The following is a 24648-nucleotide window of genomic DNA, read 5'->3' as shown; positions in this document are numbered from 1 at the left end:
TGCTGCATGGAGCTGAGGACCATACCTTGCATGACGTCCGGCATCGACCGGCTCTCCTCGCCGGCCCTGGAGTTGTTCTCATGATGGCGGGCCGCCTCCAGGTTCATCCCGAAGCCGTAGTCCGGCCTCTCATTCTCGTTCAAGTCCTCCTCCTCTTCCTCCTCCTCCTCCTCCTCTTCCTCCTCCTCTTCCTCCTCCTCCTCATCCCCGTTCTCGGGGATCATGTTGGGGTCATTCTCGCTCTTGAACTTGGCCACCACCGACTTGAGGGCGCTGCTGGCACTGCCGACCAGGTCGCTGGTGCCTGGTTCGGGGGAACTGGCGGTGGAGAGCCCATCATCCGACTTCACCGTCATGGGGGACGACTTGTGCATGTGTGTCTTCATGTGGCGCTTCAGCTTGCTGGCCTGCGTGCAGGCGTGGTCGCACAGGTTGCACTTGTAGGGCTTCTCCCCGGTGTGGCTCCGGCGGTGGACCACCAAGTTGCTCTGGAACTTGAAGGTCTTCCCGCAGAACTCACACGACTTGGACTTCATGGGCGGCTGGGAGGGAGGAGGAGCAGACTGCAGAGGAGGAAGGGGCGGCGTGGCCAGGAACGGGGGCTTGCTGCCGGGCTGGAAGGGCTGCAGCAGCCTTTGCATAGGGCTGGGCCGGCTCGGGGACAAGGGTGGGCTGGAGGTGTTGCCGGCCAGCTCCCGCAGCCGCCGGGAGAAATCCATAGCGGGCGGCTCCATCGCCATGGGGTTCAGTCGCAGCACCCTGTCGAAGGCACTAGGGTGATGGGTGGCCAGAGCCATTTCTTCCGCACCCAGGCGCTCTATGCGATGCGGATCCAAATGGTGCCTCGGGGGAGGGCTAAAGAGGGGCGGTGTGGGTGGGAATCGCCCTTCTCCCAGCCCCGACGCCTCTCTCGAGACCGAGCCAGGTATTCTGAGCAGGTTAAAAGGGTTATTGTCTGCAATGTGAATCCCGTGGAGAGGTGGCTGGGAAGGGCACTCTGCACCTAGTCCTGATGGGATACCAACCCGTGGCGTCAGGGGGCTGCCGTGCTCGCTTTCTAGGTAGATCCGTAAGCCGTGCGTGTTCTGTGCGTGCTGCAAGAGGAACCAGGCGCTGTTGAAAGGCTGTTTACAAGTCGTGCACGTGTAGCTGCTGGGCTCGTCTTTACCTGCAAAACAACACAACAGCAGCGTAAATGTTTAATCGCCCACCGGTGGCTGAGAGCTCGCCTCCACGCCTAAGCTCTCCTTCTGCTTAAGGCTACGGCCGAAGGGGCAAAGGGACGCGTGCGGGGCTGGGGGAGGCTCTGCCCCGCTCCCCACGTGCGAAACCAAAATCAGAAAGGGACAGGGAGAGGGACGGGGAGCAAGAATGGTGCGGAAAGAGGCAGACCAGGGGGGGAAAGGGCTGGAGCGCAGCCAGGGAGCCTGGCCGGCCGCCCCGCCGCAGCCGCCGCGTCTCTCTCATGCTGAAAAGAGGCTGGGGACGGTGAATGGCGCTTTGGCAAGGAGCGAGCAAACTCTGTTTCGTGATAATTTATTTTGGGAGATAACACGGACATTATAAAAGAGCAACTGACTAATAAATAACTAAACAAAAAGCCGGCTAATAATGGCAGCCCCCTCCGATGCATGGCAAAACAACAGAAATGAATAACTTTCTGAGGGCCGTATGCACAGGAAGAGTAGTGGGGAGCACGGCGAAGGTGAGTGCATTTTTCTATCGATTCTGGCAATTTTGTGCGTTAGTCACTTCCATCCCCTTATGCTTTTTTTGCTAAATGCCAGTAACCTGCAACTACAGCTAAGGCAAGTACAGAAATTAATTTCCAGTCCTGCCTAGCAGTTCTGTAGAGTTGCTATTGTAGTGATTTTTTTTTAAAAAAAAAAACAAACACCAACAACACTCCTGAGGTTTGCTGAATAATAAAAATATCTCGGTCTTCCCAAGAAAGCTGTGCCCAGGGGGGTGCCCTGGCTCCAGACAAACCACTGTAGGTAGGTCTCTGCGTAAGACGACATGCAAGTTCGCCAAATTAGGTTTTGCATAATTGCCCAATATGAAGAAAAGGAAAACGTAAAAAAAAAAAAAAAAAAAGGGGGGGGGGGGGCAGATTTGGAAAGAAAACATAATTTTGTCTGCAACCGTCTTGTTTTCTATCTCACTTGAGAGGAGAAGAAGAAAAGCTTCATCTGGGTGTTTTCATTATACAATGAGCTGAATAACGATTTGGGAATATGACAGGCAGGCAGCCCGCAGCGCCGGCTATAGCGACCCATCGCAGCCTCCCTCGCTGCCTCCCCGTTCTTCTATTATTATACATTTGGCCTGACAATCTGAATTGAGTGAGTAAAAAGCGACTCAACCATCTATAGCAGGCGTTTAACACTTTAGTCGCTTTAAAAGCTCTTGGAATAATATTTAACATCTCGTCCTTCGACTGAAGCCAGCGTTTGAATAAAATGCATTGCGGCGCTCGCTATGTGCCAGGCATGGGAGTGCAGATAAATACTTAAATCTGTTGAAATTAGAGCAAAATTCAATTGGGCTTTCACATTCCTCTGCTCATTTGTGAGCTCGGAAAAAATCTTAAATGTGAAAATTTCATCGTGCTTTGCCATAATGAAGTGGAAGTTTTTAACAACATGCTACAAGCCACGCGCCGGGGCTGCGGTGCGCTAACAATGTAATGCTACCTCGCTTCTCTATTTTATGTATTAGGTCAGAGAAAATAGCATTTTATCTTATAATGAGGATACAACATACAGTGCTCACTATCGCATTTTAGTATTCCCATCAACTAGATATTCTAGATCATAAGGGCAGCTAGTGTAATCATAATGTCAATGAGAAGGGCTGTTACGACTGAGACTAAAGATTACATGGAAAAAGCTGCTTTGAAACTGGTAATTATTACCAGTCCACTAATAGCAAATGATGCATTACAGTTTCACCATATAATCTGTATTTCACTCAGCTCCTGCCAGTACAGCCTTATTATATTACAGTGCTCACAAATTCTAAATTCCTAAACTACAGTCATCAATAAATGTGTTACTTGCCATAATTTGCAAAATTACTTTGTTCATAACATCTTCGACCGTTATAAAGACTAGAATTGATTTCCTGCATGGCAAAATTAGGGCTACATTGATTTAGTGGAGTGTAAAATGTAATATTATTCTTCATTTGCTTTCCTGAAAAACAAGTTTTGAATTCACCGTCCGTGTTTGGTAATCAAGATAATAATTTAAATGTAACATAATGTTTATGCACAAAACTTCCCTAATCTTAAGTGACCTACCATCTTCAAGGGAGCAACGTAAAAGTAGGCAATAAAATAAAGCAGCGAAATGGTTAAAATCTACCAGCTATCTGCCTCCACCTCCTGCTCTGAAGAGACACAATTTCTAATTTGTCTATTAGTGCTTGATTAATTACCAAGGCTATTGACTGACCATATCACCACCTAGAGATACGTTCCAGTCTAATGCAGCCTTGCCAAACGGTAAGAATTACGGCAATCATCCGCTCATTACCAGCAAGGAGTGATGGGGGCATCGAAGCGGGGTTTTGAGGAGCTTCGCCTTCCCTTCGTCCCACCCCACCGCCCCTCGTTCTTCACCGGGCTGTGCTCCTGGAGATGGCCGCTTCCCCAGGGACGTCCGTGGAGGGGCTGGCGGGGGGCAGAGGCGTAGCTGCGCCTCGAAGCTCCGTCTTCAGGAAAACACGGCATCTCCCAGCTGGTTTGTGCTTCCCAACCCAGAGCGCCTCTCCCCTCGGTGGATTAAGCCGAGATGGCCAGCCCAAGCCATCCCGACAAACCCAACAGCTTGGGGTGCTCCTGGCCTCCTGCCCGGCTGTCGTGCCCACAAGGTCCTAGTGGACCTCGCCAAGTGCTGGCTGCAGGCCCGGCTGTTAATGGACCCAAAGACTGGGGATCTGATGGTTTCTCCTAGCTACGGGCCAGCCTCCATGCTCACACACACTCCTCCACCAAGGACCAGAAAGAATTCAGGCATCCCAGTGGGCGAGTTGCGGACCCCAAAGGCAGAGAGGAAAGGAAGCAGCAGGGTGCTTTTGGAAAGTGCAACAGTGGGTTCAAGTAATCCTGTGCTAGCAAAGGACAGAGCTGCAGAGGGTCCCACCAGGCTCATTTCATGGCTTGCCTCACTTTCCACCAGGGCAACGCAATGGGACATGTTAGCCAAAGCAGCATTGCAACACCACTGGGGCTTTCAACCAGTTTCCAAGAGACTCATATGAATCCCCCAGATCTAAATGCAAAGAGGGTCACCAGCACCCCTGCCCATATCCTCAGCTGCTTTGCACTCGAGGACTTCAAGGTCCATAGGGACCATCCGCTGCCATCCTCTGACCTTTTCTGCGCTACGTGGCTCCATGTCCTGCACTGACCCCCCACAAGGTCTTTGGTACAGCGTAACCTCCTCCAGCCCCGCCAGCTGCCTTTAGAAGCATGGAATCCCAAAGACAGCTGCTCAAACCAGATCAGAGCCATTCAAACCACATCAGAAGACAAGGAGGGGCTGAGCACCCACAGGTGGTTTCCACCACTCGCCACACTCAGCTGCAGCTCTCTGGCGTCTACCTGAATTTCTCTAGCCCCAGCTCCTATTCCTTCCCTTTCTGTTTGGGTATTCTGGAGATGCATAGAAAAGCCCCTTGGTACACGATGCACCCCCCACATACCTAGGATGCACCCAGTAACCAAGGCACATTTCAAAATCAATTTATCCAAAAGAAAGAGCTTGAGCCCTTTCCTATCCCTCCTCATTTTCCAAAATTTGAGTCATTTTCATGGCTTTCCCATAGCCCCACACAAGCACAGTCTTTTGCAAACACAAGGGTTCACTCGAAGACCAGCCTCGCCCTCCTCACAGCAGCACCATGCTGCGAGGAGCCATCTCTGTGCTAACACTCCCCGGGAGCTGCCTCCTCCTGGGGTCCCGCACCCCGACCCCCATTCCCTGTTGGTGGCCAGGTCATATCCATAAGCACCCAGCAGACCCAGCCCGGCAGTCCTGCCAGAGCACCCCACAACCCCACTGCTATTTACCTGTACACTCATCTTCGCCTTACCCATGACACTCATCAGCAGCAGTTACACATCCATTTCCACCTCCACAACACAATGCTCACCACCGTCACAACTCATGCTGGTGCCTGCTGACCATTCCCTCTCACCGAGGTTTCTCTAGCAGAGCCCTGGCTTCCCAAAATCTGCTGGTGGGCTCCTAATCCACGCGCTGGCCGCCCCGTCTGTATGTACGGTGCTCATTTTCCCCATGCACCATGTCACGCAGAACCAAGTCGAACGCTTTGCAAAGTCTATTTCATCTGCATTTATCAACCAAACTTGTCATCTCGAAGAATGAAATCAGGTTTATTTGACAAGATCTATATTCCATAAATCTAAGTTGAGTGGCATGAATTATATTTCTAGCCTTTAATTCTTTATCAATTGAATCTTATGCCAGCTCTTCAATTATTTTGTCCTGAACAGATAGGCAAGGTGTTACTAATGCTCCCCCGGTTACCCCAGACACCTATTGACACTGTTTTCCCAGTCCATAAGCTTTATTAAGAACAAGCATCACTTGCCAACATTTAGGGATTCTGGGGGGTAAGTTGTCAGGGCCTTTTAATTTAAAAATATTTATCTCCATTGGACCTCGTATAAAATCCTCCTTGTCTGCAAATGAGCTGGAAAAAAACACCATCATCCGCCTATTGATACAGAAACGTAACACTGCGTCTTTCCATCTCTTCAGTAAAAATATTGGTTAAAACACTGCTACCTTGATGCTTCTTTCACTTAAAAACAGCCATGAGCAACTTCTAGGAGCTCTAGTATTTCCAGGACCCTGCAAAGCTCTCTTATCCTCCCTGGCTGGGCCAGCACAGGTTTTCCTTGTTATCTTAGGCTCCCCGTATCAGGTCTCTACTCATCATGATTTCTCACTGTGATTGATTGCTATCTATTTTCCATTTTTTAAGTTGTCATATATCGATTTTTTTTTAATATCTAGTTGCTGTTCTCATCTCACCACTGAATAGGGTGAGGTGGGATTTTGGCCAAGGTTGCCCGCACCTCCCTGGCCTGCTCAAAATAAAAACAGCTTCCAATGACCATTCACATTTTCCTATGTACATTTTTCCTCCCAGTCAATTTTACTGACAATTTTCTTCAGATTGGGGAACTGCACCCCCGAGGGCAGGGCAGGGCTGTGGTGCAGCCCCATTCCCCCTTCTCCTTGCAGTTGTGTCAGGGTCGAGGATCTGGCTCACAGCGCTTTGTGGGTTTGCACAAAACCCTCAGAACCATGGGAGGTGATGCCTTGATGCCATGCACGAATCCTGCACCAAAAAATCCCTGTTGCTCAACCCTGGGGGAACTGCATGGAGATGCCCCGTACCAAATACAAGCATAGGGCCGATACTAATCCTGACAGGTCCCACACAGTGAACACGATCCACGACTACAGATTTATTCACTTTGGCACCCCAGCCAGCAAACGGCCAGTGACACCACACCACTCTTCACTGGGGCACCACGTAGTGCCTCTGGAGTATCAGCTCCTGCCTAAAAAAAATCTTTCAGAACAGCTCTTACCTGCCGTGCCCCCCCGAGAAGTAATTTAAGCAGGAACACACGAGCAACAGATTTAGCTTCTGATCCGAAAAAATGTTAACAAATGACTGGAATGGATATTGGCATTTGAGTGCCTTTAAGGGCAGTTGGCACAATTACTCAATAAAACATGAAGAGATGTCTGCTGTCAGCATTATGGGGCTTTTCTAAATAAAATAAAAAAAATAAAGCTGGTTCTTCTTCACTGTGATCACAGACCAACCCAGCAAACTCCACGCTTTGCATGGATGCGCACGGCCGAGCAAGGCGACACCCCGGGCACGAGGCAGAGCCCCATGGCCGCAGCACCAGCAGCGAAGCCAGACGAGGAGCTGGGGAAGGGACCAGCTGGGAGGAGAAGCTGTCAGCTAGATGCCACTGCTGGGAGGGAGAAAAAAAAATCTGGAGCAATGCATCCAAGTTCAGCCATTGCCAAGTGAGTAATGGAATAATCTGCATTCGCGTGCCAATGTGCTTTGGAAGAGCTTCCTCCATTTCTCAAAAGTCAGGGCTGGATCCAGAAAAGCTGCTCTCCGGACACACGGGTGCTTTGGGGAAGAGGAAAGCCGAAACGATGCAGGCAGCATCCTCCTGATGCAACTGCATAGCCCAGGCACGGAAGAGGCCTGCGTGCCGCGGAAGAAGCTAGCCATGAACACCACTGGTGTCTCACCTGGGGCATCCCGCTGGCTGTGCAGGGACACCCCAGTTTTCCCAGTGCTTTCCCAGTGCAGCAAGCAATGCCGAGGGGGTATCCCATGGGCGACCCGCACCTGCCGAGCACATAGCCGGTGCCTTTTGCCATCAAAATGCAGAGAGCTGACGGCGACTGGAGCACCTGCAGCAAGCACCTCCCTCTCTTCTGCTTGCCACGAAAAAATTACTGAAGACAGCCTGAGCCAAACCCAGGGACTTCTTTATTCTGCTTTAATGTCAAATGATTGCTTGATTTTTGGACTGATAAATTTGGTGTTGTTATGGTATTTAAAGGGGGGAAGAAAAAACGGAGTTAATTGTTACCACTTGTGCTTGACTCAGTTCTCCTCCATCTGGCCTGTCAAATCTCTCTTCTTTTTTCTTTTTTCTTTTTTTTTTTTTCGTTTTTGGAAATCCGTACTGTTGAAATTCCATCAACCGAAAAGTAGCGCCGTGGAGCCGTTGGGACACAGGAAGCTCAGCAGGGACGGGAGATAAGTGGGTCCACTCCCGGCTGCAGCAGCCCACTTCTCCCTTTAGCAAGAAATATCGCTGGCTCGTGACTCACCTTTTCCTGGTAGTCAGCAGCATCAGTACGAATGGGAAACGAACCAGCCAAACGGATTTTTCCTTATTGCACTAATCCTTCCTCCCGGTCCTCCAGATTGCGAAAGGCACGGTATTAACCTGGTCCGTCATCAACGGGTTATAAGTAGCTGTTAGCACTGTTATTATCAGCATTGCCGCTGCTGTTGTCATAATAATTAGAATACTGCTAATAAATAATAGCAGTGGCTGCATTTATGTACTAGAGGGTACTTTCTAATCTCTTCTGTTTATCACTTCCAGTGCTATCTCTGTGTATATTGGCATCGTGGTGTTTAAGGAAAGCCGGGGCTGCTTCACTCCTTTAGCACAGCGGCTTTAGGCCAGAGCCACTCTCCTGATTTCAAAATTGGGAAGTGAAGCCAGCTTGATGGTCCTGATTAATAAAGCTGCATAAAAAAGGGACAATGTCCCCAGACTCCCCAGAAAACGGCATGGTGGTGTCTGTGAATTGAGAAGCATTGTTACTGTTGTGCATTTAAAAAAAGAAGTTCTGCAAATGACGCCTGAACTGTTTATGGACAGGGCTGATGTCAGGTCCTGGAACTGTGGAGTTGTGAAAATGTCCAAAATCTAAAACATGCTTTGCTTTGTGGGATCCTCAGTGACCCCACTTGTTCTGTCCCAGCCTTTCTGTCATGTCTTCTCTATCACTTTGTACTAAATGTAAAGTAGTAATTACTGAAAAAAAATCTTAAAATTATGTTTTCTTCCTGAAAAGATTTTTTTTCCAATTCAAGCTTCCAAAAATCATTTTAATAAAATTGGCTAAATATTTTCTAGACCAAGTCTCAAAAACGCCATTGTTTCACTGCGCATCCTTCTAAGAGACATGCCAAAACGCCAGTGACTTTACCCAAACTTAAAAAAGCCACAGCAGTAATGAAACCAAAGCTACAGCCACTCTCACTTTGCCATTCAGACAGTTAGAATTCAGGCTAGGACCTCCAGCAATTAATCTTTTTTTCCAAAAGCCGAATTTTCAGCAGGCACCTATTGCTATTTAAAGCCACCCATCAGCATCCCCACCAGGATGGTCAGAGGAAACCAGGCGCCATCACCCACAGCACACTCGAAGCCTGAAGCCCCGGGAGATGGCAGCAGGAGTGACATGGCCCTGCGGGAGGGATGAGTTGGGGAGCAGAGAGAGAGGCGTGCTCCTCGCAGCAGCAGATGCCTTGCTGCAGCCTCATCCTGGGAGGAAGGCAGGAGCTGCACAGCTGCTCCTTGCAGGACAAGCACAGACTTCATGGATGACATGGATGGCACAGGGTGCTGCACCCATGGGAGCACGGCACTGCTGCCTGGCGCACCCACCTGACCTCCGCGTCTGTCACCATTTTCAAGGCGATTACAATTTGGCCACCAAAAAAAACTGCTTCGAGCTCCAATTTGGCAAGTAAGCCATCAGGCTGCAACTGATTTTGTGCTTTTTTAAAACTTCAGGGGGGTGGAAATCTGTCATGTCTCCATTAACCAGGAGCAGAAGAAAACTGCAGTAAAACAACGCTGGACTTGAAATCCAGCTCTGAATGAAACTGTAAAAGCAAGCCCTCAAGCGGGTAGGATCTGATTGCACACACGTATGCACTCTACACGCTATAGCGACGGAGAAATCCGGATGGTGCAGGAAACAGACCGACCTCAGCACAACCCAGGGGGCTGCGCAGCTTCCAGCATGGGTGGTGGCACCTGAGCAGCGCGCTGCGGGGAGCAGCCAGACCTGGAAGGGGCACTCCTCCCTGATACCATCTCCCTTGTCTAAAAACACCATGAGCGAAGCAGCCACCTTCCCCAGCCTTTCCCTCCCGCCTCTCCTGAGCCACCCCATCCCAACCCCGAAGCTTTTCTGGGGCAAATGAGGATTTTGAGTGGACTTTCAAAGAGGAGAGGCATGGTCACCATGTTGCCTGCTGAAGCTGCTCCTCGGGACACACCTAGCACCAGGCACGCCAGGAAGGTCTGCCCGGCCAGTGACCCACCGAGGAAGAGACCCACCTGAGCCCTGACCGCTGCAGGCATCAAAGCCCTTTCAAAGCCCAGCCCGGCTCTCGGGCAAACAATGCTTCGTTCCAACGGTCCGCAATTATGCATTTCCCCGATGGCTGCCGGGGACAACCGGGTTAATAATCCACTCTTTAAATACAAGGTAATTACATAGCTGCAGAGAGGCTCCAAATTATTTTATTCACTTTCATACACCTACATGATGAGTTGTTTCCTTTCCTACTTTGCGTTGGCTCCCTTTTCCTCTTCTTGTTTTCTTCCCTTCCGACAGCCCTATGACTAAACCTGAATAAAAGGCAGAGCACGCTTCAAAAAGTTTCTTTAAATCAAAACAAAACAAAACAACAAATGCAGGAAAGGCCACGCTGAAACACTGCTGCAGGTCATTCCCAGCAGTGCCCGGAGCATCGAGGCAGGAGGCACCACCACTGCCACTGAGGCACTGCTCCACCATCAGACCTCATCATCACCTCTGTCTTTGTTGTATTTTTGCTGCATTTCAAATGTTAAATCTTCTGGTTATCTAGCCGAGGGGTGGCCTTGGGGATGTCATTTCCAGGGGGACCCCACAGTTGGGGACAAGCACCAGAAGATGTGCAAGCCAAGGAGGCACCACAACAGCCAAATCTGTTTTTTCTCAGTGAGTGTAAAATGCTCACTCGGAGCAACGCTGCCCTGCTCACTTACTTTTCACACTGGGTTTGCTGTATGGACAGGGCTTGTAGTTCAGATTCAGGGAAGGGAAAGCAAAGATCCGGGACTGTTCCCCTTGAGAGCCCTCTTGCACCTTTTCCTTCCCAAAATGGATCCTCTTTGACTCTCCTCGGCTACCAGCCTTCCCCTTTGGCTCACTTTCCTCTCACTTCCAAATTAATGGTATTTAGCCAGCAGCAAACCACCCTGACAAAGTGGGTCAGGGGAACCACAGGTCCCCCAGAACAACCCCTCTGGCTGCAAATCACCGGTTCAGAAGGCAAAGGTTTATTCTGTCCCTGAGCAAGTTCAATGTCACCATGGAGTTGCAAGCACAGCAAGTGCTGAAGCAGACCCCACATTTCGCTTTATAACTTGCACAAGCGACTGTTGGTAGAATTAATAAAATTTTTCTCTGCTTTGCAAATAGGACCAAAAGGTGTCGTAAAGTTGTCTGGTCTCCTCCGGTTTATTCCGTCTCCTCTCCATAGTCGAGATATCCTTGAAGTTGAAAATGATATAATACTCAGAATATCTGGAGTTGGAGGATGTAAGACTTGCAAGGATTGCTACAGCTTTATTGCATTCCCAGGGCACGGAGAGTATTTACCATACATACATCACGTCAAGGAATGCAAAAAGGGCATATGAAAATTTGGGGATTCAAGCTCAGGAGTTTAAATTCACAGAAAGGAAGATAAAGAGTGTTTCTTCTTATTTATAGATTTGCAGATGAAATCCAACAAAAACAGCCCTCCCCCCCAAAACCCTCCTTTATGTCAGTAAGGCTGATTCAATTTCCCAGCTTGCAAGGTCTCCTCTATCCGAGTATTACCCGACCCCAATAACACACACTCTTCCAAGGTTAAGATCTGTTTCCTTACAATAATGCAAAAAGCTGTTGTTTCAGTTGCGGCTGCAGGATTCAGCTTTGAAGGACAGGTTAGTACCACACTACATTTAACTGGATTCAGTTCATCTGATTATACAGTGCCTTGCTTTCTGGAATATGTAATCATCTCTTTCTGATGACATTTTAAATATCCAACTAGACAAATAATTGCGGCAATAATTGATAGCTGAGTCAAGCTGGAAGATTATTGATTGGCACAGTACCCACTGAAACAAATGTTCATCTTTCAAACATTACAGTGAGGATGCTTAAATCTAACTTTTGCTGATAAATGATAAAAATTTGATTTACTGATAAAACCACTGGAAGAGAATATGCACTTCAGGATTTGATTACTTTGTGAAATTTTTAGAAGAAAAATTAGGCATCGGGATTTATATTCTATTTCACATGAATAATTGCCAAGCTAGGGATAAGGAGTTGAACATAAACACGTGCAGAGAAGTCTTCAAGAGTTGCCGATTAACTCTCTACCTTCCTGAATGCCATTTATCCAGTGCCAATTGCTGCTTACGCAGGGCTGATCCCGCTGTCTCCCCGAGCATGGCCTGTATGGGTCTCGGTGCTGGTGGTGGGATTTGCATCAAGTGGGGAAGCTCCCTCACCACTTTCCGGGCATCTCTGAGCAGCCCAAAGCAGGCAGTCTAAACTCTTACCCTGCAGACGGAGACAAAATGAGGTTTTGGTCTCATTTGCCGTGGTGTAAGTGAGGAGTGGTGTCACCAAGACCTGCGGCATCGTGTCAGCGTAACAGCAGCACAGGCAAACAATGAGCTGCCGGGCTAAGGGAGAGGGGCCACAGCAAGGCAAGGGCCTGAAATTAAAGAAAAGAACCCAAATATTTGAGGAGGGAACAACGCAGACAAATTTCAGGGTAGGAGATGAAAAATGCACTGCAATGTTTTGACTCCGAGCCATTAGGAGATGACTGAGTCTCCCGACAGCTGCTAAAAACCAGGCGCTTGTTAGACCCGGCGATCAGCTGAGCCCTGACACTTACGGCATATGAGGGGGCTTGTCAAGCAGCCGCGCTCTGATTTACAGATCCTCAGTTAATTAGGAAGCCCTGAGATCCTCTGCCCATGCGGGTCACTCTCGGCAGTGCTCGGTGGTGTCCAGCCTCGGGAACGCAATCCCCGCCGCCAGCCCTGGCAGGAAGCTGTGAGTGAGGCTGCTGTGCTCGCACAGCACGCTTCGTCAGCTGAAACAAAATGCTGATGAAATCTGCATCGCCTGATGCTATAAATAGCTCCAGTTTCAATTTATTCATTTTCTTTTCCCCCTGCCGACTGGATGGCACATCCAGCCCGGGACATCGGGGCAGCCGTTTATCCAAGCCTATGCCAGCACAAAGCTCATAAGACAGGGAAGTGCTTTGCAGACAGCGAACTGCTCATCTCGAAACCCCAGTCCCGATCCCACAGCAGGCTGTGAACACTCTGCATCCCTATTTATGGTATTTCTTTCCGTCTTCGTATTTTTTCCCTCTCCCCGACCCTTGGTGCACATGAGCGCGTGCCTGCAGGCGCTTGCTGCCTGGATAGTAAAGGCAGGCAATGTGCAGAACAACGAATCCAGAGGGCAATTTTGTCCATCACCACCAGAACTTGCTAACACGGGGAAGATGGGCGAGGAAAAATGGGCAGCACTTGCCCTGTAGTGCCAGGTGGAGAGCCAGCAGCCACGGAGCTGAGTAGAAGCCACTAACACATTACGCAGGAAAAATACTAGTTGGTACGAGCTGTCTGGGTGTGATGGATGGAGCAAACCTGACATGCCACCAGCCAGAGAGGCTGTCCCTCTGTTTGGTCAGATGCCCCATGGTGTCCACAACAAGGCTTCGGAAACATTCACCAGCAACAGCTGCCATCAGCCTTTGCATGGGGTTCCAGAAAGACTCCATTTTTGGGGACGTCTCACAGCATTTCCCAATGTGACCAAGTAAGTGGGTGACCAGGGCCATGGCTGTTTCTTCAAATTACTCTCCAACAAAGTGCAGTAGAAATGCAAATTGAAATAAAATCTTTTTTTTTTTTCTTTTTCATATGCAAGCACCAAATAAAATGAGAAAGCTCTGTTTGGAACCACACGACAAACAGTGCAAGTCCCAGTGACAACCCAAAGGCAAAATGACAGACCCACAGTCACACAGGGAGCCAGCAGCAGACACCAGAAAATTAACTCTCAGAAACAGTCTAGCATTGGCAGGGAAATGAATGAGATGATCTAAGAGATATTTTCCACCTCTAATAGGATTTGATGATGATTTTGCATAGGCTTTTGTGCTAGCCTGGCTTTTGATAAAGGCATGGTGTCTCTTTTCAACCCACATGCGAGTGCAAGATTAATAAGTTGCAAACTCGGCCCACCTCTGCTATAAATGGTTCCTCTGCATATAGGGGGGAAAAAAGCCAAGCTACGACTGATAAAAAACACAGTTAACTGAGTCTGGCTAGTGTTTTTACACTCAAATCTTCAGTTATTAAGATATTCAGAAAGAAGACAAAACCTCTCCTCCAGCACCCAAAAGAAGTACTGGTTTAAAAGCCAGCGGGGGCAGCGATGTACAGAGCGTGTTCAGCTCAGGAGCTCTACCACAGCAGATCCCCGTCCTTCCCAAAAACCCTGTGGAGGACCAGGGCTGGAAGCATCATGCCCACTAACTCTAAAAAAAATACAGGCAGCAAGAGGTGACTGTTCACCAATGCAGAAGGGACAGAGCCCTTGCAGATGGGGAAGGCGCTCATTTGGGAAGGTCGGGCTCAGAGAGGTTGCCCACTCGCGGTCTGATCGGCGGAGGATAACAGCAGAGGACCGGCCTCAAAGGATGAATGAAAATTGTGTTGTTGGTAGGGAACATAATGAGAAAAAGAGTTTTTAAGTGTATCAAACGGATTGTAAAGAAGCCCATCTTTTTGCAAGATAAGCATTTTGTTGGAGGGAAATGCAATTAAATGTTTTAACTGCCAGCACTTAGATACCAGTAACAGATAGCAGCAACAAAAAAAAAAAAAAATATAAAAAAAACAACTAACCTAGACTGATTAAGCGAATAATCTCTGGCATATCCTGCATGGCCATACGATGACACCACCTTCTTGGGCTGAACACCCCCAGCCATGCTAAAAGTCAAGCAAAAAGATGCATCGACACGGTGCACGCCTGGCCACTGGCTTGGGTATGGTGTTTTGGCCAAAGTGAGCCTTTCAGGTCAATTGCTGGCAGTGTGTGCTCTGCAGCCAGGTCCAGTGGGTGCCCCTGGTGGGGCCCAGAGCCGCAGGAGCACGGCGCTGCACGCAGAGATAACGAGGTGGCAGCTCCTGTCCCAGAGCTCCCCACCATCGCAGTCACCGCCAGGCTGACAATAAGGGCCGCTGGCTCAAACTGGCTGCCACTTCCCGCTCCTCAGGCTTGGGAGGGCTGAATAGCTCCGGGGGTAAATGGCAGAAGTTTTAAGCCTCCCATTTTCCCATCTGCAGCTACATCTCGCCTTGCTTTTGAGAAACCACAGCCGGCCATTTGTGGTTGGAGTGGAAGAAATTGGCCTCACGTCATTTTTTAGTAATAACACAATAAAAGAGCAATAACGTTAATAACAATTAACACCGAGACGCTGCACTTAATTGCAGTCGAGTCCACAGGGCTCAGCTCGCTTTGCAAATGACCATTACTGTCACGGAAAAGGAGCTGGATGCTGCTGCAAAGGGCAGCAGCTCCATAAAGGATGCAAATTCACCTGAGCCATCGCTTCACCCGCATGTTTTACCCCATCTGGGGCAGGGAGGGAGATGGCTGGAGGCAGGGTATGTCTGAAATTGCCAGCGGGTTCACCTCGTCGCTTCTCCGATGCCCTTGGCAATCCAGTTAAGATTTGACAGCATTTAAAGATGACAGTGCTGGAGGTAATGGGACAATGCCATAACAGGATTACAGGAAATGTGAAAGAAAGGACATACGTAGGTAATGTCATTAAAGTAATGTCATCTATGAACAGCTTTTGCTTCCATTTCTGCTGACGAAGAAGTCACTATCACTTACACAATTCCTCTTAAACTCTGTTATTGCCCTAAATAGTTTACTTCTCCCTGGTAGAACCCCTTACCCATGCCAGTACAAACACTTTTGCCACCTTTCTGGCCAGGACCCACGGTCCGAGGCAGAGCTGACGAGGGGCCAGGAGCGGGAGCAGGGCAGCATCCCCAAGCTGACCGCAGCATCCTTCCCTTCCCTGCCTCGCCTCCGCCCGGTGGCCCTTGCCATCAGTATTCCCTCTCGGTCCCGCCACAGCTGCCCCGTCAGCCGCTAGCACAGCCTTCTCGTTGTCCCCCGCCAGAAGTGCTGCTGCGTGCCAAGCGACTGGCCGCGAACAAAAGCGTGTTTGACCAACACTTGTTCCCAAAACAAAACCCCGGCTGGAGGAGGAAGTCCCGGGAAGGAGGGGGAGCCGGGGCTGTGACGATTTCGGAGCCCCGGGACGCGCATTCCTGCCAGACAATGGTGTCTGGCCTCCCCATTCACCGCCCCACCGAAAATCCCCTCCCAAACGCCATGTTTATCATGGAGGCTAATGAGTGGAAGGGATGCCGTTAAATAAAGCCCAGAGAGCTGCCTGCGCTGCTCCAAGGCCCAGGGCGGACGATAGGTGCCACTTGCTGGGGACAAGCCCAGCGCCAGCCCCGTTGGGGACAGTCCCACTCCTCAAAACAAAGCACTTGTGTGGACTTTTTTATTAAAAAATAAAAGTCCAGAGGGTGAAAAAGCCCTCTCTGAAGTGGGGAGGTTACTTTGCTATGAACAGAAGCCTCCAAACGACTTGGGGAGGTGTACCTGGAGCTGAAGTTACTGCCGGGAAATACAGGGGCGAGTTGATTCCTTCGGCTTTGGATGGCTAAAGGTAATGGGCACGGAAATTCAGGGGGTGGTTCTGCTACCCCTTCTCAGTGGTATTTACCCATCTTCTCTTTTTTTCTGAGCAAAACACTTCTTTTGAACTTTCCAGCCTTGCCTTAGATGACTCTTCTTCCTGAGCCTGGCGAAAGTAACTGTTATGTACAAGAGGAGCCTTTGCCCCCGTCTATCTGCGAGACATTGGCATGTGAAGCCTGCGATTAGAGGAAACACCCTGCTCGGACAGCCGGCCCCCACCCTCGATAAGTACAGTTGAAAACCACAGGGGTTACATATTCCAGCTCGCGCGCTGCGTGCGAGCCTGACAATCTTATCCGTTAATAACCAGACGTGCAAATCTTCATCGCATTGAGCAACGTGACATCTGCCCGTTTAGGCAACGCGTCTAACAACAGCTGGGTTTGCGACAGAGTGGCCGGCCGGGATGTAGATGGTCGCGGGGAAGCAGGCAGCCAATGTTTTGTTTTTAGGGTTTTTTAGCACGAAGATGGCAGCGGTCACCACACAAACTTCTGGCCCTTTGATTAACAGCTCAGTCACATCAAAATTCACTCCCCAAAGCAGGGGAAGCCACGGGTCATGGCACAGGCGGGATGTGGACACCAGCAGAAGGTCCTGCTGTCGTGGTGACCACGCAAGCGGGGACCTCAAGTTTCTGCTCTTCTGTTTCCCCCAGCAAAAGCCAAAGGCTCGTTTCCCAGCCAGCACGGTAGCCTGGATCCCCCGCTGCCAGACACAGCACCTCTGGCTTCCATTCAAACACAAAATGCTTCCCTCCTTCTGGAAAAGCATCGGTGGTATTTCCTTCTATGGGTTTACTGCAGGCTTCCCGCGGGCTTTGGTGGGAGCAGGACCGTACTGTCTGTCTGTCTGTCTGGCCGGGCATACATTACTAATGGATCACACTCGCAATAAACACAGATACATTAAAATTCCTCGCAAAGCCGTAATACTTGGCCCTCCAACAGCACTTTCCAGATGGCAACGAACCAAGCCCCGCAGAGCCGTCCCCAAGGAGGTGCGCGTCACCGGCCCCCTTCAGCAGGTAGGGATGGAGAAATTAGGCAAACCAGCTCAGCTCCTTCTCCCCGGGCCCATGCTCAAGCACCGGGTGAGAAAAAGAAAAGCTCTTGCCAGGATTAAAGGTTATTTTCTAAGGTTTATTCACCATCTCGGCACCAAGGCTGCTCAGGGTGTATTTAGCAGAGTGTTGGAGCAGGGAGCACATCACCAGCCTGGCCAGGAAGCTCAAAACACCACGAACTCTTTGGTGTCAGACCCACATCACCATTCATGTTGGGTACAGTGACTGCATGAAGGCTCCATGCTTTGTCTTCAGGGGAGGAAGAAACTGAGTTACTGACTCCAGAGCTTTCTGGGCTTTTCTTTTGACATATGTGTACGTTTGGAGGCATATTTCTATATATTTCGTCTCTACCCTGCAGAAGTGCTTAGGCACGTACGCAGATAGCAGAGCTGGCACCAAACCACAGCAGTGGGATGTAGATTTCGGCACTTTTCACCCAGCACCGGTGCTGCAGAGCCATGCTAGGGGCAGAGCACGGGTCCCTCGCCCTCAAGGAGGACTTGTTGTTCCTTTGGCCTCCTCCAGTTCTGCTGCTGGCCTAGCTCCCAGCCCTGCAGAGGCCCCGTGGCAGACAGACAGACGTGGAGGACGCTGAGATACGGGCAGCTGAGAGGATCTGTCCCCTTGCAGCACTTCCTGTGACACCGTGCGCACCTGCAAGCCCCACTCAACACAGCACACAGATCAGACCCGCGTGGGCTCCCACCAGCCACGGGGAGCAAACGCAGCCGGTCGGTGTGCACGCTCCTTGCGCTGCATGCCCCACATTTGAAGCAGCCCTGCTCTCTGCCTCACTTTCTCATCTTTCCTAAAGCGAAGCATTTAAAACCCCACCAAACCGGTGTGTCTCTGCAGCCACAGAGACGAGTGCCTCATCTCTGCTGGCACTGGAGATGAGGACGTCTTTTGCCAGAGGGAGCAGCAATGGGGACAGACGACCGCTTCCAAACCTGCTGCGCTGCCTGTGCAACACCAAGCACCACGCTTCTGGTCCACAGAGCCGCACTACGCTCCGTGCACTGAGCTACGCAGGCTGCTTCTTTCATTCTTGTTTTCCCTTTGAAATTAATAACACCACTTTACAATCGCCCTGTAGCGGTTACCGTTTCCTCCTGCTTGCTCTGAAGCTGGGACGCTGCAGTCGTGGAGCACACCCCAACAGCAAGCTAAACCAGAGCTTGTGGGGAAACCCATGCAGCCCCCTGAGCCCCAGAGGCGTTTTTAAGCACAGAAAGCCGGCCCTCACCACCCTTGCCCTGGCACAGCACTTCCAGCATGCCCCAAAACAGCTCCGACCCCTCTGCACATCGGGGCCACCCCATCGCTGGGGACACACTGCGGTTCTGAAGCAGGGTGTGCAGGTGAAGTTTCAGGAACGGGGAGATTCCTGCTACAGCAGGACCCCAACAACAGGGCGAATGCCCCCGTTATCTGGCTAACCACATTGCCGCCCCATGCGTTGTCCGGCAGGCGATACTGGCCTGCTTGCCGAGCAGGGATGCTCCGTGCTGGGTGCTGTACGGGCAGTGCCACCGAATTAACCAGCTGCCACCAAAAATGGGGCTCTTTCCTCACCGGGAGTGGAGGGGATCGCTGCAGCTGGGGCCACAGCTGAGGTGGCCTCGTGCTTTTGATGCTGTCGTATAGGAACGAGTCCCATGCAGCGGGCTGTCATGGCAGGGCTACCCGATGTAACAGGCTGCTGGAGCACCAGCCACTGAACGTGAAATCTAGGAGGCCAGTGTGACACATTTAAAAATCATATACCTTTTTTTTTCATTTTAAATACTGGTAGACAGAAAATCCACAGTAATTTTCTCTCTTTCTTTGACCATGCATTGATACTCTCCTTTCCCTGGAGGAAAACAAGCCCTAAAACCACCCAAACGCTGCTCTGAAAGTAGAGCCCACTCCTTTGAAACCCCAAGAAATACAGCAACAGCTGCTGGGAAGGCTCATTCTCCTTCCCTAAAAACCCAAACCCCTGAGCTGTGATGCTGAAGGACACCAGGAGGCCCGCAGCAGCTGGGACTCCAGTTTCACAACCTTGCAAACATTTTCTAAACTCCTAATCTTACAAATATGTCTGCAATAGGAGGCACAACCGCTCTCGGCGTATTGAACCGCTCTCGGCTTTCTCTGCCAGGGCTGGGGCAGCTACTGACACGCTCCAAACCCCTCCAGGACAGCCTCTCCTTTCCACCGGCGGTACTCAGTCTCTTCAAATAACTTTCATGAAGCCTCTCATCTTCTCCACCTGAGCCTCCAGCCCTCGCTGGCTTCATGGCTCTGGATTAATCCCTTGCCTTCACAGACGCACCTGCAGGTGACACCGCTGAAGACGCAGAGTTTGCGACGTGACACTCTGCGACATGACAAAAAGATGCTGTGGCAACAATTTTGATGCCACAGAAGCATTTTAATTTGAAATGTACCATAAACAGCTGGACCAAAGCTTGGCTTAAGTCTCAAAAGGAAATTCTGGAAGAACCTATTCGGGAACAGCTTGCACTGCACGAAGTCGGCAGGACTCTGCTGAAGCTGTTGAGTTACATCGATGATACAAACCCAGCACGATGGGGCTCTGTCCGAGCAAAACCAGAAGAAAAGAGCTAAGGAGGCCTTTTGGAAAAAGCTGTAATGAAATTCCCCCTCTGAAAAGGAGCCCCAACCTTGTGGGAAGACATTTAGAAGCGTGCACCCTGCCTGAAGTGGGACCAAAGTCACGTTTCCAAGCTTTATCCCAGAGCTCGCAGTGCCAGCAGCATCCTGTAACCAACACCACCAAGAGACAAAGCTGAAGAAAAACCACAGGCATCAGCAACACCAGGCTGTGCGGACACGTGGACTAACATCCAGGGAGAGGCAGGAGGTACCTTACACTTTATGGCCAGTCCAAAATCACTTCCATTTGGCTCTGCACCCCACCCACACAAGCCAACACAAGGCTTCCAGCTCCTCACTTCTCCTCTGGGGTGGTGACTGGTGTTTTCCTACACGGAGCCAAATGCTGTGTTCAGCTCAGGCCTCCCATGATGGGCTGCAGACATCGGGTCCTCCCTGTGCACAGGACCCCAGGGAGGGGTGCCAGGGCAGGCTTAGGGTGACAATTTGCAGCCTGCAATTAAAACGCAGCCCCAAAATGCGGAGAGGTACCTCGCTCAGCCCACAGCCCATGCAATCTCACCCCTCAGCTGCTCCCTAGCCAACCCCATGCCACAGGACCGCATAAATTCGGTGCTAAGCCCAAGCTAAGAGACCCAGCCGCTCAGCAGGGCTTATCAGCTCCGGCTAGGCGGGCACAGCACCCACCCCGCTGCCGGATGGCTCGCGTCCAGCCAGCGCAGAGCGCAGGCACGGCTCGCTCTGCCGACGCCGGCAAAATGTATGCAAGCCGTAAGAAGTATGCCTCGGAAACCCTGGAAATGTGACAGCTTTTTGTGTTGTAATAATGCAATTCAAAAGACCATCGGAATTGTATAAATATTTGTACAGACACTTATCACTGCTGCAGTCAGATACTCAGTCCCTCTACATCAGCTGATCTGCTTGAAGTCCTCGCCTCGGTTTGCAGAAGTCTGCTAAACAAAATCACACAAGCCCACCGTAATGATCTATAGAGTGTAACATAAAGCCTCTGTTTATATAAATAGTCTCTGTCCTCTCCCCTCCCTGCTTTCTGGGAGGCTGTCAGCAAAATAAAGTAAAAAGGGGAATCAGATTTCCAGCCGACCAAAAGAACACGGGCAGGAAGAGCGTTTTAGCCAAGGAATTAATTAATTATTATTAACTCAACGAATGCGTGCTAGGAAATGTTTGTACTTTGCAGCTGTAATTAAATATTCTCACTCATGCAGCTCTCAGCCGTCAGAAATTAGTATTGCATTTTATCATCCAGATTCTTTTTTTAAGCAGAAAATATATTCGCACTGAATTTTTCATTTTCTGCTGGCACAGGAAAGCAGGAGAAGGCCTCTTAATATTCATGCCCGTTTTCTTTCCTCAACAATTACAGATAGGTTTTTCCAGTGGCATAGGCAGCTTTCTCAACCAAGAGTGGCCCTGGTGCAAGCCCTGCCCCAGTGAACAGAGCGGCTCTCATTGCCCTGCCTCGATCCTGCATTAGCTCCATGAGCTATAACGTGGGTTTCTGGATGGGGCTGATGGGCAGGCGCCAACATTGGGCATCTCTCCCCTAAATCAGTGCGAAAACCCGCTCAAGTAAGGACTTGCCCACAGCACAGGGACTGCAACACCTACCTCCTAATGAAGGACCAGTGTCTAATCCTTCCGTACTGTGCAATGCTTCACTGGAGGCCTATTTGCTTCTGCAAGCTGCTCCCAACAAAAGGGCCTTCCCTGCACAAGGGCAGCAGGATCTGGCCCTAAGTCTCTGTGAAATGGGTCAAAGATGTACAGGATTAGTACTAATTTGGGAAGAAAGCACCTGAGACATCCCGTAATTCCACCGCTAAGATGTTATCGCATCTCCTCCCGGGGAATCACCAGGCCAAGGGCTTCTCACCAGCTCGGTAAGAAACCAGATGCCGTTCCCAGTCGATGGGTTCACTGCCAGAGCCAAGACCAGAGCTGTGGAGCCCCAGCTCCCCACCTAAGCAATGAGCCGCCAGACAATGTTGGCCTCACCTGCCTCCCCCGGCCCTGAACGTGAAAAGCAATGAGGCTTGGGTTCGGGGATTTGTTTTTAATCTTCTCTTTACCCTCAGATGGACACATGCAATCACTCCACTTTGTCATCGCAATCCATAGCTGATTTAGCTAATACTCCATTCCAGCAGGAAGCATCTTAACTCTGAAGATCTGGTGATTGCCCCAGCAATCAGTTGTTCAAATAGTTGAAAATTAAGACTATTGCACACAAAGTAAATTAAGTAATTTTCTACCCTCCTAGGGTCTCCCGAGTCTATCAGATTTCCCCCGACTGGTATGTCATGCTGCCTCATTACTGTAAAGAAAATACAGCTCCGTGAGTCCGTTAAGTGGACTCCCCTTAAAGACTTGGGAAAAAACAGATCTGAGCAAACACAGATCATGCTGCAAATGAAACGAAGAGCAGAAAACTGTTCGCAGCGCATGGTTATCTGCTCCCACGTTCAACTCACCCACCTTAGGCCGCATAAACCCCTGGGCATCCCCAAAAAGGGTGCATGAAGCCGTTCTCTCCCGTATCAGCTCTGTCAGCCATAGCCCAGACTGCAACCAACTTGTTTGCAACAATGTGAGTGGAAGCAGTGTGAGGAAGGATGCCCATTTTCCTGCAGTCTGATCCCAAAGCAGGCACCAGCTCAGCATCCTTCACGCAGCGGTCCTACCTCAGTCTCGTTCCTAAAACAAGCCAACAAGCCAGGTTTGGGGCTGTGACTGATCAGTTTTAAGAAGTGTTTTGAACTCGCTCTGCAAACATTCCTACCGCCACGCTATCAGATGCACTGTTAGCTCTAGCCATTAAAATAATCCTTCAGCCCTGGGACGGGGCTGCGCAACTTCATGCCGTTCCCTGGATCACTTCCACCCTGCCTTGGACATCTCCGAGAGATTTTGTTCTCAAGCCCAAACACGCTGGACTCATTCCCAAGCGTTTGGAAACCTCGAGCCAAGGAGTAAGTCCCCAGCACTACGGCCATCACCTGGCAGCGGCTGCTGTGGCTTCAGTTTCTGTTCAGCCTTTCCTTGTAAGCCTCTGGTTTCGCTGCTCGTAAGGCTGGAAATTTTTTTTTTCTTTGCAGAAGCAACTCTCCCTGGTCGGTCTCAGGCCAGAGGTGAGCTTTAGTAAATCGTGTAGGAAAAAAAAATAATCAGTTGGTTATTTTCAACTGAAAGAGAAGGGATGGGAAAACCCCGGCGGCAGAGCTTTTTAAGACACTTGGTCACAAAATCAGCCGAGGAAGGAGCGAGCGGCTGCCCCACGCTCGCATGCAAATCAGGCCCTTCAAGAACGGGTGCTCTGCAGAGCGGTGGGGAAAGAGAGAGGAAAAGAAAGCAAATGCTATTAGCAGAGCTAAATATTTTTGTGCATGCTTCAAAGCACATTCAGGAAGCACTCTGGGCTGTGTTTTTAGCAGAAGGCAGCTGGCCCGTGAGAACAGGCCCCACCGTGGTGGTCCACCACGATGCCTTTCTTCTGAAAGATGGAGGAGAAAGTGGAGGTCTGGGGTACTTCTGTCCTGGGGGCTTGCAAGAAAAGTCTGGTTGTCCAAAAATGCCAACTACCACTGCCCAAATTGTGAGGCCAATCACTGGGAACTCCAGACTGGACCAGTGCTCCCGCATGCTCTTTATGCACACATCCTGACCCTCTAATTCCTCTGGTTTATGCCAGCACAAACCACGGGTCTTCTGCTCCTCCAGGCTTGGGTCTTGTATCTGGCCTCAACTCCAGCCATTGGTGAAGTCACACGCAGGAAAACCTCTCACACAGGCATGGAAATCTCCTGCCTTGATCAGGAAACTTCACTACTCAGTCTCCACAGATAGAAAAATCCCTCCCTTTCATCTCTCCAACTGTTTTGCATCAGCATGGGGACACCGCTGGCTGTACCTACAGCAGCATTTTCGCCTGGAGGAGATGCCCTGGTTGGCCCCATGTACCATGTTTGGGTTCAGTGCAGTGAAGAGTCGGTGTGCATGTTTACGAGGTGCTTTGCAAGGGAAACTAAGTGGAAGACTTCACCCCGGAGCGTGCCAGACGCGCTCAGAGCCCCGCTGCAGGCGCCAGTGCCCGGAGCGGTGACTGCTCCTGCCAGCACTCTTGAACGGGTTTGGTGGGGACACGTGGTTCGGGCCACCAGAGCATGGCGAGGCACAGGCAGCGCCGCTTCCACTGCACCAGCTGGCTTGCTCGTGTCGGTGCGGTGTCTTGTAGCGGGTCCTGGGTGTACAAAAGGCTGCAGGATGAAACTTCAGTCCAAGCAAAGCCAAAGCAGAGAAGCTGCACGCTGCAGAAAGCAACAAAGTAGGACTGGGGAGAGGAATATGGCCACTCCTCAACCACCTGGGTGCTTCAGAGGTCTGTGGTCACCTGGAGCTGCTCATTATTCCTGCTGCTCTCGGGCCCCTGCCTCGGCC

The 24648-nt window shown here is 50.4% G+C and overlaps 1 protein-coding gene across 12 annotated transcripts in view; it reads right to left on the bottom strand.

The window, feature by feature from the left end:
- BCL11A (BCL11 transcription factor A) overlaps positions 1-24648 on the bottom strand; it is a 141375-nt gene that overhangs the window by 7078 nt on the left and 109649 nt on the right. For 11 of the 12 annotated variants that reach the window (XR_013949541.1, XM_080587871.1, XM_080587873.1 and 8 more), the window contains one exon: positions 1-1168. This exon is cut by the window's left edge. Coding sequence is in view for 11 of the 12 variants with exons in the window: in XM_080587871.1 (XP_080443997.1) it covers positions 1-1168 (1168 nt within the window). In the remaining variant the exon portion in view is untranslated. The remainder of the gene's footprint in view (positions 1169-24648) is intronic. The other variant, XM_080587869.1, reaches the window with a different exon arrangement.

Source organism: Anser brachyrhynchus (genome assembly GCF_964034855.1).
Source record: "Anser brachyrhynchus genome assembly, chromosome: 3".
Lineage (NCBI taxonomy): Eukaryota > Metazoa > Chordata > Aves > Anseriformes > Anatidae > Anser > Anser brachyrhynchus.
The sequence above is the reverse complement of the archived record's forward strand: the minus strand, read 5'-3'. Positions and strand labels throughout refer to the sequence as shown.